The sequence below is a fragment of the Netta rufina genome (genome assembly GCF_964035555.1).
Source record: "Netta rufina genome assembly, chromosome: 11".
NCBI lineage: Eukaryota > Metazoa > Chordata > Aves > Anseriformes > Anatidae > Netta > Netta rufina.
In genome coordinates this window covers 19893735-19911821 of record NC_140134.1, presented here as the reverse complement: position 1 = coordinate 19911821, position 18087 = coordinate 19893735, and the positions used below count along the sequence as shown (strand labels likewise).

The following is an 18087-nucleotide window of genomic DNA, read 5'->3' as shown; positions in this document are numbered from 1 at the left end:
ACACGGTGATTTTTCTTGGATTTTGCCCATTTTAGACGCAGCCTCGGGGTGGCTTTGTCGCTCCCCGAGCAGCCCCCGGAGGGCTGGTTAACCAGCGAGCCGCTCGGATCCGTGCTGTGTGATCCTCCTGCTGCCACCTTCGTTTCAGCCCCTGAGGTGCTGCGAGAGGGTGATGTTAAAAAGCATGGGGAGAGCCCTCGCAGGTCGTTTTTGGGGCATCGATTTGCTTTTTAACAAGCTTTTGGGAACGTCGATGTCCAGGAGGCGGTGCGGGGTGGACCCTACAGCGAAGCCCTGCTGGTGGCAGGGCTCTGCTCCAGCCTCCCCCGTGCCCCAGTCTTGCTCAGGGGAGAAGAGCAGCCCAAGTATTCCTCTCTGCAGGTGCACGGAGCATTTTTTTGCCAGCAGCAGCTGTCAGATTGTTTAAATTCCTTAAACACTGCTTGACCTCGGCATTTCTGGCGTGCAACCCAGATCTCATCAGCAAGGGAGAGCATAAAGGGAGAAGGCTAATGCAGAGGTTGTTGTCTCCTGCTGAGGGAGAACTGAGAATATCTCATTTTCCTCTGCTTCTGCTCCCCAAAAACAGGAGTGGAGGCCAAAGGGAGCTTTGGCCCAGGGGTAAGGCGCTTTCTGGTGGCCCAGGAGATGCAGGTTCAGCTGTGCTGTACCTGACACGGGATGATAGTTTGGTCCTTGCAGTCTCCTTTTGTCCGGTGAAATGTGGTTGTCTAGTTTCCAGTGTCCTCGTGCCAGAGCTTTATTTTTATGGGTTTATTTTATGGGTCCGTGCATCATCTTGTGTGACGGGTTTCAATCTCGGCTGCTGCCTGTTGGTGCTACCGTAGTGCAAATAAACAATTTCCGGAGTTTCCTCTCAAAAAGATCCCCAGCAGGAGACAGAGACTGCCACCTGCACTTCCCTCTGTGTCCCAGGGCAGGGTTTTTGGAGCAAATGACACCAGCAGCAACAGAGGAGGCTTGCACGGAGGTAAATTTATGCATTATGGAGCACACAGATTAATTAGCAAACCGAGATGCTGGAAGGTGAAGCAGCTCTTTCATTTATTTGCATAATGTCTGTGTAAGTCTGCACAAGCTGTCCTGTAGCTTGTGTCCTCCCTGCAAACCACATCCAACCTGCAGGTCTGCTCACTGCAGCTCGCAGCAAGGTTTCTTCCCTGTGCTGCCCTGTACGTGGGTGCTACGAGCAGTGCCTGGGGCTGGGTGTGGCTGAATTTTCCCCAGAAATAGCAGCACACACTTAAAACACATTCAGCAAATGCAACAGCCTCCCAAATACCGTGCTCCCTCTGTTTCACATGGGTCTCAGATTTATTGGGGATTACACCAAACATCTTATCGTTACCCAGAGGATGAGCAAAGCCCTCTGTGGCTCCATTCAACAAGAGAGGATGTCCCGAGGCCCCAGGGATGCCTTCTAACAGTGATGCTGTCCTTGCAGGCTCCCACTCCACTGTTTACAAGGACCCCATGATTCTCGTCGGACCGGAGAACCTGACGCTGACGGTGCACCAGACTGCAGTGCTGGAGTGCATCGCCACCGGCAATCCCCGGCCCATCGTCTCCTGGAGCCGCCTGGGTAAGCCCGAGGATTCCTTCCTCCTCTCCATCGCCACCACGGAGGAAATTGGTGATGCCAGGGACTGTCCCACGCAACAAGTGATCCACCCTTTCCCTTCCTACGGGGATTAATTGTAGGCTGGAAGTGCTTTTTATCGTGTCTGCGCTCAGTTTTTTTCTCCCTGCCGAGATCGTGTGTTTAGCGGTTAGAGAAGTGGGCTGGTTAAACCCGTAGATGTTTCCTGAAAGGTGATAATTTTAGCGTTCCCTGAGTGACAGCGTCTTCTTCAGCTGCATCAAAAACATCACCACTGTTGGCCCAGAGAAGCAGAAGCGCACACAAACACGTCTTCCACGTGAAACAGACTTGAAAGAAACTCTCTGCCTGTTCAGGGAGTTGGAAAAAATCTTAGGGGGCAGAGAGAGCTTAAGGTGGCGTGTCTGAAGCTCTGAAAATACAGATGCTTGCTGCTGGGGTCAGTGATGGTTTTTAATCAGCATGGAAACCAGAGCCAGGGTCTGATGGCATCACACAAGCAAAGTGCAGTTTCTCCCTGTCCAAAAGCAAGGGCTCTTTTAGGCTTATACCGTGATAGTAGCTCAGAAAATACTTTGTGCGGAGCAACACTTCCACTTCCCAACAGAAATCCGCGCCGAGCGAAGAGCTGACGGCTTTTCATTTATCTTCTGGAGCTCGTAACCGTGTGAGCACACTGTGGGGTTGGGCTCAGTTAGCATTTCCCAAGCCCTGGTGCTCTGCGGGGTCACGTTGTTTTTCGAAGCTAATCTCCCCGAGTCACCCGAGGTGGCTGTGAAGCACGAGCAGGGATAATCCTGCCCCATAAAGCAGCGCTGGGTGCAGGGCTTTGCCCCCGTGGCTCTCCAAGGGCCGTGCTAATGGAGTCTGGCCTGGCTCATGGGATGGTGACTTCCCACTCAGAGCCATCTGCAGGGGACAAGGACACGCATCCAGCAGCACTCACACCATTTCTCCGTGCCTCCCCTCCAGCTTGCTTCCTCTGGTGGCTTATAAAATCAACTTGTGTCTGCTACCTTCTTATTTTTCCTCCAGAGCCATAACCATCAGATTGATGCTGTTTTAAAAATTCCCCAGACGAGCTGTATCACTGTTTTGGCTCTCTTGGACACAAGGCAGCTCTACGTTAGAGCTCAACTATAATAAACTACGTTATAATTGCCTTAATTATAAGTGCTTATTACCTTCTTCAAAACACTTGTCTCTAAAGAGCAGTGCAGTAATGAAGATGTAATAACTTCGTGCTATGTTTGCCTGGATGGCGTGGGCTCAGCATTGCCTTCCACCAAAAATAAATACCCTCCCCACGTGGCCTTGCAGCAAAGCAGCAGATTTAGAGCTCCGAAGTGGCAAAGAGACCCCGTTATTTTCCCTCCCCTTCAGCGTGAAGGTTTCCTGCCCAAAGAATCACACGGTCTTGTTTCTTATTACACCAATCTGACCAGTGATGGGGCTTACAGGCTCTCAGATGAGTTTGTGGGCCTGTCACCTCTTGGTAGTGATTTCAGAAGCCGTGTCTGTGTCATCTGGAGGTGGGAGAGGGGTTATGTTGGACAGGGAGGTTCTCTGAGCATCTGTCTTCCACAGGTAGGTAGGTTCCTCCCGTGTGAGGGTCTCCTTCATCAGGTTCTTCTGGCAGACTTGGTTCAGCTTAAATAACCAATTTTATTTTTTTTCCCAATGTAATTTTCCAACTTACCTTGCAAAAAAGCCTTCATCCACTCCAAGAAATAATAAAATCCATGGCCACAAAGACTTAAAGAGGCACAATAATTAAAATGTAAAGCTCACTTCTATGTGAACATCTCTCTTGCTTGCTCGAGGGAAACCTCAACCACGGTGTTGCCATTACACCAGGTCTGTGTACAGGGCTTGTTGCCATTTTGGAGTATCTGTTTGAACCCTTTCGCTCACAGTTTTGACGTTGTGGCATTTCTTCCATCAGAAAGGAGCAAAGAACAATTTTGCTTTTTCAGCTTTCAGTTGCAAGGGAAAGCAACATTTGCACTTTTTGCTTTGGCTTTGCGAAAACCTGGCGGGTTTTCAGGGGGAGAGGCAGTTATATTTTGCTTAAAGGAAATCATTCCAATTCTGGGCCGGTTTTTGAGTGTCACGCAATCAATTTTGAATTTAATTTCCTTGGGAATATGTTGTAGCCCCTGACCACAAACAGAATTCCTGTGTCTCGCAGCGCATGAAATGTCAACATTCATTAGGGAGCAGGCTCTGAGAGAAACGTAAAATCATTAAGGGTTTGTTCAGGGGAGATAGGGCTTTTCCTTTCAGAGCTACGCACTTCAGGCAGGGACCTGTATGCGTGCACAAATGAATATCCCGGGCACTTACTGCAAAGCCTTTTGAATGAATGACGATTTTAATGTATCCTTACCCTTTAAGTGACAGGCCACTGAGCTGGCCTCCATAAAAGGTACCAGGGCAGAATAATACACTATTTAGAGAGATATAGAAAAGTGAGGCGAAAAAGAAAAGACAGTGATTATCTGATAGCGTTATACAGAAGTTGTCAGAAAGGGTCGCACAATGGGAAGGAAATTACTAAAGAGGGAGCCATTCAAAAAGTAAACCGTGCAACAATTGCAGGAGCCAATTAATTGGTAACTTATTGGACACAGAAGCTTGCAATAGATGGCTGACTGGTTGACAGGAGCGCCGTTCCTGTAAGTGTTTAGAAATAATAGAGTAAATTTCACCACTTCACATCCTGAATAGTCAACTGTTGCAATGTACTCTAAATATGCTAATCCGCCGTGCCCGGTGTCGGACAGAGCAGGAGACCCATGCGTCTCAAAAGTGGAAGGCTACTATGGCACAATACAAAGAATTCACAAAAGACCTAAATGATCAACATTAGAAAGTTGTTACTTTCTTTCTGCTCGCTCCTTCCAAAAGAAAGGCGTTGGTGTTGTTGCATATTCATATCGCCCGGCACGTTTTCTCGGGGCCCCGTAATTGGTGCCGCTGTGCCAATCACCGGCTGAGCAGGCGGAGAGCGGGCTCCATAAAGCATCACATACACCTAGGAAAAGAAATAACGGGGCTCCCAAGCCCCAGATTTCACCCCAACGGGAAATCTGGAGACCTCTGCTTGTTCAGAGCTGGGTGTTATTTGGGAGCATGTCCCACTTGGAGAACAGTCTGATTTATTAATCAGTCACCGGCGGCTCTTCACAACCAGCTGAACCTTCATTCCTCTTCAGCTGGGGACTGAGATGATCTGGCAGATATTTCTCCCTAAACTGGCTTGTTCTCAGGCCTCCAATCTTCTGCTTTTGACTTCATAAAAAGGAGAAGATCATAGTAAGTGAGCAAGTTGCAAGCCTGCATGGGTCCAGAGAGCTTCGGGGACTGAGCAGCAGGGTTAGCTTTTGCAGCCTTTTGGATCTCCACCATGGACTTGGTGATGGAAAGCAGTGCCAGAAAGGTGGGTTTGTGGGGTCTGAATCCCTTGATCCAAGCCACTCAGTCCTTCCTGTAAGCAAAACAGGGTTAAAAAGTGCAGATGTTTCTCTAGAAACCCTTTCCAGGATTTATTGGAAAGCAGCAATGGAGCGAGAAGCCTGTGGGCTGATCTGGCACAGTGATCCTGTCCGGCTGCTGGAGGTGGTCATGCTCCCCAAATCAGATGGCAGTCCCCTTGGGATTTCTGAGCACAGAGGGCTTTGTTCTTCAGGGAAATGAAAGATGCTTGGCTGACAGGAGACGTTTCTTCAGAGCATCACCCCCGTAATTAATAGTTGGAGCTGGAGAGACAACTGAGGATGTACAGGTATTCGGCCTGTGCAGAGTACCTGCTGCAGGCTGGGTCTTTTGTGCTTAAATTATGTAGCACATTGTAAATAGTACAGTAAATCTGCTGACATTCAAGTCACATTTCTGTGGTATTTCTTAAGGCAACGATGTGATGGAGCATCCAGGTGGGGACACTTCCCATCTTTCACTGATCCTGTCCCTCCCTCGAGAGGGAGATTTGATTTTTACACCTATTGTAAATACGGACTTGCTAAAGGTCTGACTTAAGAGATGAAATCAAGTTCAATTTGAATTTAATTCAGGCCTCTTTACACTTCAGTTCAAATGATGTTTGAAGGAAATGGTTCCTTCTTATTGCTCATTAAATGCGGGACAGGTCATGTTTTACTGTCCTTTTTATGACCGAGCCATTTACTGCTGCAGTGGCTTGGCCAGCTATGTGATCGTTTAATCATTTAATGACATTGTTTTTCTCTCTCTAGAAGACCCAAGCATTTTTCTTTGCAATGCAAATAATGAAGTGATCTGGCATTGCCTGCCTAATGAAGCAAGGAATCCTTCAAGTCTAAAAATTTCCTGAAAAACAATGCAGAGAGCGTGGCAGGAGAAGTGTTGATGGAGTGCAGGGTAGCTTTCAGTCCCCATTTTGCCCGTGTTTCCTAGCACAATGCTGCAAACACCTTCTGTTGCAAAACCACAACTTTGTTTCTCACAGTCTGGAGAGCCAGGTCCATTTTTGGGTACAGCAGGAGCTCTGAAAGAAATCCTTGGGGATAACGGGGTGGCTTTTTTCCTTTTACCAAGCCCAACTTTGAAGCGTCTCTGCTGCTGCTGGGGAGCACACGTGTGGCAGTCCCTTGGGATGTTCAGATGGGGCAATCACTAAGGCTGGTTCTTGCCTCTCCATTTCTGTGAGCTCCTTAAACTCTTCCCTGAGCCAATGTGGGAGAGGAACTGAATTGCTGCTTCCCAGCTGATGAACGTGTGCTCTCCTTAACTGCTCCTCCAGCAAAAGTGCTCCCTGCCCTGCCCCTCTGCTCAGACACCCTGACACATGCTAGGATTGATTTAGAGCTGCCTTTGTCAGGCAGTGTCTTAAAACACAAACCAATGAAACAATAAAAAGCAATAGCCTGATACTAATGAAACACATTGTAATTAGAGCTGGCTGGGAATTCTCCAGTGAAAAGAGGCTTTGATGGAAAAAGGCGAATTCTCTGATACTGCTATTTCATGGTAAGCACTTCAAGTGCTTCAAAACCTTGTGCTGGAGTCCAGCGTCAGAGCTGGGCTCCTTGGCTCTGGGCTCTTCTGTGTGTTCAGGAGCGAAGGAGCTGAAAACCCAGTGTTCACATAGTTTCCAAAAGCAACCAGACAGATCCATCAAGGTTCAGCAGACAAAAAAGCACCACTTCTAGCCCAGGAAATCCCCAAGCCATAAATTGCTCGTGGCAGGGAGGGTGCAGCAGGGACGTACCGCTGTGGGGTGGCTGCTCTCCTTCCCAGAGCATCTACCTCTGTTGGCAACAGGCTGTTGAGCTGTCTGGATCCTTGGTCAGCCCGATGTATCAGTAGCTCACGGAAATTGATATGATTTCTTTTGGTTGTACTGCTTTATTGGAAAGCGTTCTGGGAACTTCATCTTAACCTGGGCATGTTAAAGCTTCCAAATTTCCTGTGATGGTGCCTTAGTTTTCCAAGCACAGAGTGTGGTTTTGGGGAAGCACTTAGCTGAGGATCCTGGTTTCCTCCAGAAGGCAGCTCTGCTAAGAGCATCGGCTAAAACCCGTTGACTTTACCTGGCAAATCCAAGTAACAGAGCACGGTGCCACTCCATAAGGACTTAAATCAAACCTCACCAAGGACCGTGCGCTGGGGCACTTCACACGAAGGCTCAGGATGTGACCCTTACCCTCTTCTCCCTCTTTCAGACGGCCGCCCGATTGGCGTGGAGGGGATCCAGGTGCTGGGCACGGGAAACCTCATGATCTCGGACCTCACCGTGCAGCATTCGGGCATCTACGTGTGCGCCGCCAACAAACCCGGCACGCGGGTGCGACGGACCGCGCAGGGCCGACTCGTGGTGCAAGGTGAGCAAAAAGGGGCTGGCAGAGCCACGATGCCCGCTTTGCTGTGCCCTTTGCACGGTCTCTGCCTGCCTCCTGGGCACTGTGATGGGTTGGTGTGGGCTTCTCTGATGGTGTCGGACAAAGCACTTCTTTCCTACACGTGGTTTTGTGTAGAAAAGAGCCAAACAGGTGAGTGGTGACCAAGTATCATTGAACTGAGGCCTCAGCTGCTGGGTGGCAGTGGCTGCCCACCTCCTTGAGGTATTTGGCTCGACAGCATGGGCTGAATTATTCAGCCAAATCACCTCTTACCCTCTGCATGGCTCTTACTGACATGGGCACTGTTCTTATATGGGTTGCCTCTGCATGATGGATATCACAGCTGCAGTGACACTCAGCAGTGGATCTCACTCAGAGTATTTCTCCCTGACCTAAAGTGGCCCAAGTAAGTCTAAAACCATTTCCAGGAAGTCAGCAAGACCCTTTGCTGCAGCAGTTGACGCTGCATCCGAGCTCTTTGCTCCAATGTGGGTAAAGCAGGAGTGTGGGCTGCTCCCCTTCCCCACAGCAACTGCCCAGAAATGTCACTTGTAGAGGGTGATTCAGCCCAGAGCAGAGATCAGCGCTCAAGAAACCAAGCAAATCCCCTCCACATGCTCCGTGCGACCAGTCTCCATGGTGAGGGGAGCCAGGCAAGTATTTCAGAAGGCAAACCCAGCTGGCAGCGTGCTCTGAATGGCAGTAATCCGCCCCTGATTACAGGCACTCACCTCCTCTTCAAGCTAGTCCACTTAAAGCATCTCGCGCTCTCATCAGTTCACTCATTAACTATTGACTGATGATATCCTGAATCTAAAATTATACACCTCCTGCCGGAGCAGGCTAATTGAACCTTTCATGCTGGTGATGGGGAAAGTGCCCTGCTCCAGCCCTGACGCTCACCTGACAGGTCCTGGGAGCGGCTGCCAGGGATCCGGCACCACGGGGCCTGTGCAGAGGCTGCGGTCCCTGGGTGCTGGCATCCCTCTTCCCTTTTACCTTGGCAGCATCAGGGAGTGATGCAGGAAGAGAATTTGTACCGGGCTGCATGCTCCTCCTGAGTCCCAGGTGCTAGCAGGAGGGGAAAAGTTGCTGTTTCTTTTGCTGCTGCATTTTTGGGTGAGCAGTGCAACGAGGGGGTCTCCCCGCTGTCCTGGGGGTCCCCTAGTTAAGAGAAACAGAGCCCAGGCATTGCAAACAACCTGGTAGTACTGAGACAAACCCTTCAGAGCTGCTGCAGGATGGCTTTGCATGTACTGCATGCAGCTGAGGCTGTGAACCCAAAGGCAAAGCTGATGTCCAGCTATCAGGCGGGCAGAGCCGAAAGAAATTCCTTGAAAAATCGATGAAGCTGTAAAAATGCAGCTATTGAATGCTGTTGGCTGCTTCAGTTAGCAGTTGGGTGAGAGGGGAGAGGGTAGCACAACTTCTCATCGCTACTGATCAGCAGTTTTCAGGCTCTTTGGAGAGCTGACCTTCACCCCCCAGCGGCTGCCCTAGAGCTGAAGTTCATTTGGGACAGGATTTCTGTGGATTTTCACCTGGAAAACCAAGATAAGAATTTGTCCTCAAAACTGGAAAAGGCAAACGGAAGAATTGGAAAAGGAAAGGGTCATCAGAGCCCTTCAGTGTGGAAGGGAGTTGCTTCTGTGATCAGGATGAGTGGGAGCGGTATGGAGAAATGCAGCCAGGAGCTGAACCCGTGCTGCCATCCACGAAATGTTCCTGTTTTGGGGGCCTGGCCGTCCCCAGGGGAGCAGCTGGACTCATCCCAGGTTTGCTCCCCCCTCCCTCTGAAGCAGCTTCTCCCTCTGAAGCTCGTTTTGCCGGAATTTTCCAGCTGAGAGGTACAAATGAGTGCTGGTAGGTTTGTGTGGGAAGAAAACCCCAATAATGACTGACACGGGAGACCGGGGGGGGGTTTATCTTTGTGGAGATGTCAGCGATGCAAATTACATCCGAAAAAGGGAAGAAAAGCAAAGAGGAGGCCAGCAAAAGCCTGGCTGGAGAGGAAGTGAGCACGGGGCTGGGACAATGGGAGCGCCCTCAAAGCATTGCCAGGCCAGGTACTTGCTGCCTTTATGCAGGGCCCTTGAAGTGCCCGGAGGCACAAATTCACTTGCCCCCATGCCTTTTGAAGGAGGCAGAGTTTTATAATGTGGGAAAGACGGGCAGAAAGAGCCACGGTTCCTGCTGTAAGGAGTTAGCTGGGGCTGAGAGCACGGCCACCCTCCTGCTGCCACCTCCACCCCACTGCGGGCTGTTAGTGGTGGTCCTCATCCTATAACAGCATCCCCAGAGGTGTCCCCATCTCAGGGCTCTGCTCTCACTCCAGCCTTTCCCGTCGCAGCCTCTCCTTCAGATCATCTGATTATCTTCCTGGGAATTCCTCCTCCCTCCAGAGGATAAGGCCTCAATCCCCCGCTCCCTCCCTCCCTGCCCTCCCCTGGCCGTTTAGGCTCCTTTGATCTCTTTTTGTGAGGCTCTCCCAGAAGAAAGTTGCCATTTTTCTCTTTAAGATCCCGGCGCAGCCATTTGAATATGGCTTTGTGCCGGGCTGCGAATGAAAAAAGCCTCGCGGGGGGAGCCGAGGAAGGGCCGGAGTGCTGAAGGGAGCCAGGCCGTGCGTGTGGTGCAAGGGACGAGCAGGCTTCGGTGGCAAGGGAAGGGGAAAAAAAAGAAAAAAAAATAAAAAAAAAGAAGAAGAAAATCAAAGCGCTTTCCCTCTACCTCCTGCGCAATCTTTTGTGCTTTATTATGTGTTTGGTGTCATAACAAACTGATGGGCTGTGAATGGCCAGATGGTCACCAGTGTTCTCCGCTCCACGCTTCATTTCCTCCTGAAAGCTACGCAGAAAAATGAGATCCCATCTCCTAAATGAGTGCCCATCTCAAGGCCGGGGTTTTGAAGGCTCTGCTGACAATGGTTGCCTTGTTTTCACCCCCCTTGCTGCTGGCAGAGCCGGGCACCGCTGCGTTTCCTGATGGTTCTCCCATCTCCGTGCCTTGCTGGCGCTGCGAGCCTGGGCTGCGGGCTGGAATTTGTCAGCAGAGGTATTGTGCTTGCTGTTTAAGGCTCGGCCTTAAACAGCGAGGGGCCAGCTGCTCCCCAAAGAGTTTGAGCAAGTCGAACGGGGGGCTGAGGCTTTGCTCTGGTTGTGTTTAGCAGGACAGTGAAGAGTAAAGAGCTCAGGATCCTTAACGAAGCCACCACCACCGGGAGCTGGGAGCTGGCTGTGCCCATCCTTGGCATCGTGTTTTGCACCTCCGAGCACCGTGGGCACAACCTGTGGGATGGAAGCAGGGAGGTGCACGGCCACTTGCCAAAAAATTGCTCCTTCAAAAGCATGGGGAAGTTTAGCAGGAGGCTCTGGAGATGTGTGCCCGTCAGGCTGCTGGGATCAGCTTCGTTAGCTGACACAAGTCAGGGCTGCCATGCTCCGCTTCCCTTTGATTATTAAAAATGAACGAGGGGGCTCCTGCAAGGCAGAGCAGCTCTGCAGTGTGTTTCTGTTCCTTCCTGCTCTCAGGATTTACAATCTGCAAGGCTTTGCTCCTAGACACAGGCACCTTTTGCTGCGTTTTGGCCCTGCTGCAGGTAGCGGTGCTGTCCCCTTGCAGCAGGGGAAGGGTTTTATTGTCCTGTGCTGCCACAGCAAACCCCGAGATTTCTTTTAGCCATGAACCACAAAGCTCTGCCCTGACCCAGCAGCTCCTGCTCGCAGCCTGGGGACCCCTTTCCATTCTGCTGGACCCCTTTGCTCCTTCCTCCTGTCTCACACCAATCCATGCTTGGAAAACGCCTCTGAGTGGTGCTGAGAGCACCTCCCTGGCTGATCTTGCTTTTGTAGAAAAATTTAATGCTGGCCATCCATTGTGTGATGCTGGTTGGTAAATTCATTACGGGCCCGTGCCTCTCATCTGTTTGTCTTCATTGTGGCTGCTGCTGGTTCCGTGTGATGCTAGGTCCCAGCAGCAACGTGGAGTGTATTTATCACTTTGCCCTCTGAAGCGTAACTGCTTGGATAAACTCAACTCTTCGGCAGTGTTTTGCCTTGTGCTTTCTGCAGGCTGATACCCTGCTTTATTCTGATAAATGATTTTAAATCTATTCTGAGCTGCTGGAAGCGGGAGAAATCGCTTTCTGTTTACAAAGCCTGATGTTGAAGGTAAAAAACATTTGGTCTTGGGGTGAGAAGCGATTACAGGCTCTGTGGAGTCTTCTCCAAGGTTTTGCAGGACCAAAAGGGTCCCGGGCTGCAGATCTGGGGTAAAAAGGGCTCCCCAGTCTGTTGCCATCAGGAGAATCTGCAGCAAATCTGATATTTCCAGGGGACAGAAATTACAATCTATTGTCAAGCAGTTTGCTAATGCCGTACGGGTCCTTTGGGTGAGGCCATGGGGCGTTGCTGTGCCGTTGAGCAGGACTTCCCACCGACCAGCACCATCATTTCAGCACGCAGTCACTGTCTTCCTTTCTCAGCATCCTTTGCGCTGCCCGTGCATGCAGATTTTTGCAAGCTTCTCTAGTCGGGGCTGATTGCTGCCAGGGTGATGGATGTGCTCGGTGCCACGCTCAGCAAAACACCACGCACGCTTTCTGTTTTATGCTACCTGCTGCTTGTGCTGTGGGTTAACCACTTATCCCTGGCTCTGAGAGCACCAGGACTTCCCTTCCCCACGTTCCCAGGCTTACAGAAGGCCAAGCTATGAGGTTTGTGCCAGGGCGAAGTGAGATCATCGTGATTTTTCTCATCCTTCTCCTCGTTCTTCCCTGCAGCCCCCGCGGAGTTCGTGCAGCACCCCCAGTCCATCTCCAGGCCCGTGGGGACCACTGCCATCTTCACCTGCGTGGCCCAGGGGGAGCCCCCGCCGCAGATCACTTGGCTGAGGAACGGGCAGATCCTGGAGACCAGCGACCACATCAAGCTGAAGAATAACAACAGGTAAGTGGCCGCCTGCTGGCCTCGGCAGCTCCAGATTTTGGGGGGAGTGTCAGCCTGGAGTCACCCTGCACCGAGGACTTGTATCGCTGGATTAAAAGCCAGCGTTTTGAACAATCTTGACTCCAGTGGAAAAGGGAGCGGGAGGGAGGTTGGCTTCCTTTTTGCGTTAGCAAAGGGCTGGCGTGAAGGTGGTGGTGTTCAGAAGCAGCTCTGTGGATTTGACTTGGGCTCTGATACAGAAAAATGCTGGAGCATCCTCTCTGGTCCTGCCAGCTGCTCTTTGTAGGCTTATATTTCAGTGCTCCGTGCTTTATTATACCAGAATATCAGTGATAGACCTGGACTGATGATGTGGGAGCCCAGCAAAAGTTTTTTCTTTTGTCCTGATCCTCTTCTGGGTATTTCTGGAAGGACCAGAGCCTGTCCTTGACACTAGCAGCGAGGATGCTGAACTGCAGTGGAGGAACCATCCTTTAACCCCTCTCTAGCCACCTGCTTGGGTGTGCAAACGCCTTTACCCCCGTTTGGGAGAATATTGGCGTGGAAGCTGGCTGTCACTGAGCTTCAGCCCTTCGTCTCACCGGGGAAGAGTGTTCTCTCTGAGTACTGAACAAATAAATTCCCGTGATAGGGGACGGGGACGTTTGTGCCGCGGAAATGATACGGTGCGATGCTCTGAGCGGGAAAATTGCCAGTTGACAACAGTTTCTATGGAAATAGCATTGAACAATATCCTGAAAAATAATAGGAGCTGTGTTGTAAACCGAAATTATTGGTAGAGATTTGTACTCTATGGTGTCATATAGCTGCTGTCTGTGTTAACAAATGTGTCTCGTGAATACAACCCCACCTCCATGGAGGGTCTGGATGTTCAGTTTAGCCTGTGCAGGCATTATGGCATGTATGGAGAACAGTGGTTTTATTTTTTTAAGGTTCTCTGTAATACAGCTGTTTGCTTTCAGGTTTGAGAGAGGCTTTCTTAAGCTTTATTATGTGAAGGATGGAAGGCGGTGAGTTGCAAGAAGGATAAGGTGTGGGTTGTAATAAAATCTTGATCGGCAGAGGTTTTTTTCCGTGCTGGCAGTTTTTAGAAAGCTTCGGTGAACTTTGTGCATGCACACACAGATGTCACTCGTTCCAGGCTCGTGGTGTTACAGTGCATGGTTTCTGAGGCACGTGTGCTCTTATCATATGAACAGACCAGAAAGGGGAGAAGGGAAATCTTCTCCCATTATTCTCCCCTTTATTGACCAGGGAAGTGACTTGGTTGGACTTGATGACCTGAGAGGTCTTCTCCAACATAAATATTTCCATGATTCTGTAGCCAAAGACTTTGCACGTGGTCATTAAATCCATGCCAAAACTCACAGAGTCCAGATCTTTGTCTTTCCCAAGTGCCTTGCCTATGAAATCTTTCCTTTCACTGCTCCAGGAAGGTAGACGTAGGGTCTTCGATCCTGGTCACGACTCCTGAGCAGGCCCCAGTGCCCTACACGTGGATGTTAACTTGGTGAGCATTGTCGTAGTATTTTATGGCAATCATTTCATGCAGTTTAGCTCCAGTCTTCCCCATTGCAAGCTGAGTGATCAGATTTTTTTGTATCTGTCACAGGCTGGGGGACCTCTGCCCGTTGCTGGGGCTCCGCTGACGTGGGGCATCCTCTTAAGCTAGAGTAACGTGATGGTAAAGCCGAGCCCTAAAGTTGATAACATTCAACTTCTGGCTTCTTTTACCCTGGTTTTGGTCTACTCCAACCTTCAGCTTCAGGAAAGTGGCCGTGCCTGGTGGTTCCCAAAGCTGTCAGTCTGAAAAATGCCCCTGCTGGTACAGCGTGGCTGGGTGCTGCATGAATCGGAGCCACGGATTCCTCCAGGAATCAGAGGAAACAGATCAACGACTGTTGGTTGGGTTTTTTTTTGGAGCTTTTTCAAGTTGTCCTTTGTTTCATTCCCATGGGCATGACTAAGTGCTGTAACCCACTTAGTTCCAGGCAGAACTGGTTTGTGATTATGCCTTGGATTTATCAGCCTATTGCACTTGGAAAACATTTGTCCGTGTAGAGATGGGTCGCGAATCTACCAGTAATGAAGCTGCTAAACTTCACCGTGAGCTTTTTAATTAGATTACGTGGTTTCCTAGAAAATTCATTTGGATTAAAACTCTGCTTAATATGGCAATAAAGGTCTGAATGCCCCCCAAAGGGATTTTTTTTTTTTTTTTTAAAAAGACTAAATCATCCCAAATCGTGCTAATTGATTGCGAAATGTATCGTTATGAGGAACCTCACTCTTGTAGACGAACGCAGCTAGAAGCGAGGTCCAGACCTGCAGGACACGGGGCATTTAACCACAAAGCCAAGGAGAACAAACCCTCAAGGTCAGGGGGCTTCAGAAGATCGTCCTCGTGGAGGTGGGATGGCAGCTTTAGGGCTGGGCTCCCTGCAGGTTGGTTGTGGCTGCTTGTACAACATCATGTGGGTCTCCGGAGCCACTCACCATGCAATTTCCAGCCTTGCAGTGCAGTAAAATAAGCCTTGCAGGCTGTGTCCAACAAAATACCTCTTCCCTCGCGGTCCCTCTGATCGCCTGATGTGTTGACGGCTTCTTGACACGTTAGCATTAAAGATCAGCCTTCTGCTGTGCCCCCCTCCAGAGGTGGTGGTTGTGTTTGGGAAATGCCAGCTGTGTGGGAACAAAATATCCAATCGATGATTAGCAAAAATCAAAAGCGGCTCTGGGCCAGCGGGTAATTGGTGATGAAAAATGCATGAAGGAGGCTCAGGTGGAGGGAATTGTGGGGTTTTCCATTAAAAGCTGTGAATAAAAATCACCGAGGGGGCTGACGCTGGGGGTGTCGGCGTGGTGCTGCACTCGGCGCCGCTCTGGGATGGAGAACTTGGTGGAGCCTTTTGGACTTGTGTGGAGCCGTCCCCATACCCAGCAGCCACATCATTTGTCCTCCTTGGATAATCAGGGATGGCATGGCCCTATTTTTCATGGGGTGATCTGGGTTTATCACGCTTCAAAATGCCCCAGCCTGAGAGGTGCAGTGGGCATTGCCAGCTAAATTCCTACCTGGCATCGCCAGCCTGGCCTGAAAGCAGAGGTGTCGCTGCAGGGGGAAGGGGTGCTGGCTGGCCACGTTGGTCATGAGCTCGTGGAAAATCCTGCTTTTTAGGTTATTACTTCAAAATGTACAAGGAAGCATGAAATAGCACCCGAATTACTGCTCTGAAAGGTTTACTGCTTTCCTTCCCTTAACCCAATCAGGTTCAGGGGGATAATTTTCAGCCCCGAAGTATATCACACCGTGGGGTTTATATTGCCCTAATAGCACGGAACAAAGGCCAACATCTTCAGAGGAGGCAGGCTCTAAATATTGATTTTTCCAAGGAGATTTTATTTACAAAATGGTAATTAAGGGACTTCATTTGTTCCAGAGGAAAAAGGCTCCATCAGAACCCGGGCTCAGGTGGCATTTGCTCTCCTCGCTGACCTTTGCTTATCAAGTGTCTCCTTTTTAAATTCTTCCTCGCTGGTTTGCACTCGTTTTAGGGCTCTGCCAATGACTCGCTGTAAGGGCTGTGGACGCTCAGGGCTCATCAAAGAAAATATTCCTCTGCAGTTCAACCTCAGGACTTTGCTTTTCTAGCACTGGTGGTGTTACTTAACCCTACAGCAGACAGGGAGAGCGGGCTGCCCGCAGGAATACCCATGCACCTGAGGCAGGACAGCTGTTTTGGTACCAAACCCAGGGAAACTCCACCCTGTCATTTGCAAGGAGGCGTTTTACCATGAAACCCATGTTAAATGGGTGAACCCTGGTCCCTTTGGGGTTCACCCCCCCCCCAGACTCTTGATTTTGTAGGGATTTGACACCTTGAGGAAGGTGCACATCATTTATGCAAGGAGCTCGAAGACCTTTGGTGGTTCTGGCAGGGCACCGCGTAGAAAATCCCAGCTCGGTTCCCAGAAGCATGACAAATACGTGCGTGGAGGACCGGGATGCGAACCAGCTGCTCCTGATTTAAGCATAATTTATGGCTTTGACTTTGTGGGGAAGACACGTGGGGAGGCTGCGTGGGCTCCTAATTGCCTTCGCAGGGAGGGTCTCGGCGTGAGCAGCGGGGCGGCCGCCTGGCCCTGCCTCCCCCAGCGAGCACGCACCCTTGCAGAGGAGCTTGGAGGCAGGATGGAGCCCGTCATGGGGCAGCCCAAGCTCAGCCTCCCTGGAATTAGGTTGAGTCCTTTTCCTCTCCAACACCCATGGCCATTGCTGGAAAAAAAAGCTCCGGGGGCTTTCCATTTGGCAGCAGGGCTCTGCCAGCTGTTGGCACCGTCACAACCAACGCAGGGATCTCCCTTCCCTTCCAGGAGCAATTCCCGAGGTGTTCTGTGCTCCCCTGCGGTCCTGTGGGTGTAAAAGCTTTCCTTTTACCAGGACAGGATTCATTTACGTCTGTGATTGCAGTCTTGATTCATGAGGACAGATGGAGTGGCAGCCAGCTCATTCACCGCGTGTCCTTGGTGTCACAACGAGGCGGTGCAAAGCCAGATGTGAAGCCAGCCAGAAAGATTCAGCTTTTGGGGATGAAATGGTTCCGCTGCCGTGCCTCCTGGAGCGAGTGCGATGCCACTCATGGAGAGCATCCCATTTTGCAGAAAAGAGGCTGTAAGACAAATCCCTGTCCTGCCACATGCTGTCCCCTCCCAGAAGTGCAAGAAGGAACAGCATCTCTGGCCAGCTTTGCAGGCTTTCCATCCAGCACAGGGCAGGCAGATGGCTGGGATGGTTCCTGCAGCGCTGTGCACCCCGCTGGGACCTGCAGCATCCCTCCAGGGACCCCAGCGGGGTGAGTCTGTAACCGCAGAGCCAGGCTGGGCCCCTGGCCGGCGTGCTGCAGGATCTGCTAAACATAAACCCATCCACGTGGGAAGGGATCGTTCTCCTGTGTAAGACAGCCCAGGGAATTTCAGTTTGGGCTAGGAAGCTCTGTATGGTATTTAATTTTTGGAGACGTAAGGACGTGCTTAGGGAGGGCTGGGGACGATCTGCAGTGTCCCTCTGGGCCGGTAAGGGTCACTTTTTATGCCTTGCACCCTATTCTCAGCCTGGCCCAAGACAACCTTCAAAGGCAGGGTGCTTCTGCAAGGCTGCCGGGGCACAGCACCAAAGGGAAAAGCCCCTTTGTAGCGTGCCAGCGGCTGGCAGCCCGTAAGGAATCGAGGCAGAGCAGGGCATGGTGCTGGTGTGCTGGTGCTGGGTGTCTGCGTTTAGCCCCAGCTCGTTTCTGCAGCCACCAGCACAGCAGAGGGGGCTCGGCGCTAGCGGCAGCCTGCTCCGCATTAATTTCATCACACTCCCTCCTTTGTGCGCCTGTGCGCGCGCACGCTGCTGTCCTTCCAGCTGGGCCCCTCTTCTCCTTTGTGCTGCCGAATCGATGAAGAGGCCGCCTTCAGTTCTCAGGCTTTTTTTTTTTATTTTCCAGAGGAGCCTTTGGAAAGCCGATCTCCGGTCAGCAGCACCGGACCCCTGACCCGAGCCAGATCAGTCATCTTGATTGCCTCCGAGCCGCGAGACAGCTTGGGAATAGGCGGCTTTCGAGCTGCCTCCCGTTCCCCTCCGTGCCGCGGCTCGGCC

General features: G+C 50.9%; 1 protein-coding gene across 1 annotated transcript in view; it reads left to right on the top strand.

The window, feature by feature from the left end:
* IGDCC3 (immunoglobulin superfamily DCC subclass member 3) overlaps positions 1-18087 on the top strand; it is a gene marked incomplete at both ends in the record, with an annotated part of 79166 nt that overhangs the window by 50500 nt on the left and 10579 nt on the right. The window contains 3 exons of the mRNA XM_084293547.1: positions 1466-1603; positions 7324-7482; positions 12281-12446. Of these exons, the coding sequence (XP_084149673.1) occupies positions 1466-1603; positions 7324-7482; positions 12281-12446 (463 nt within the window). The remainder of the gene's footprint in view (positions 1-1465; positions 1604-7323; positions 7483-12280; positions 12447-18087) is intronic.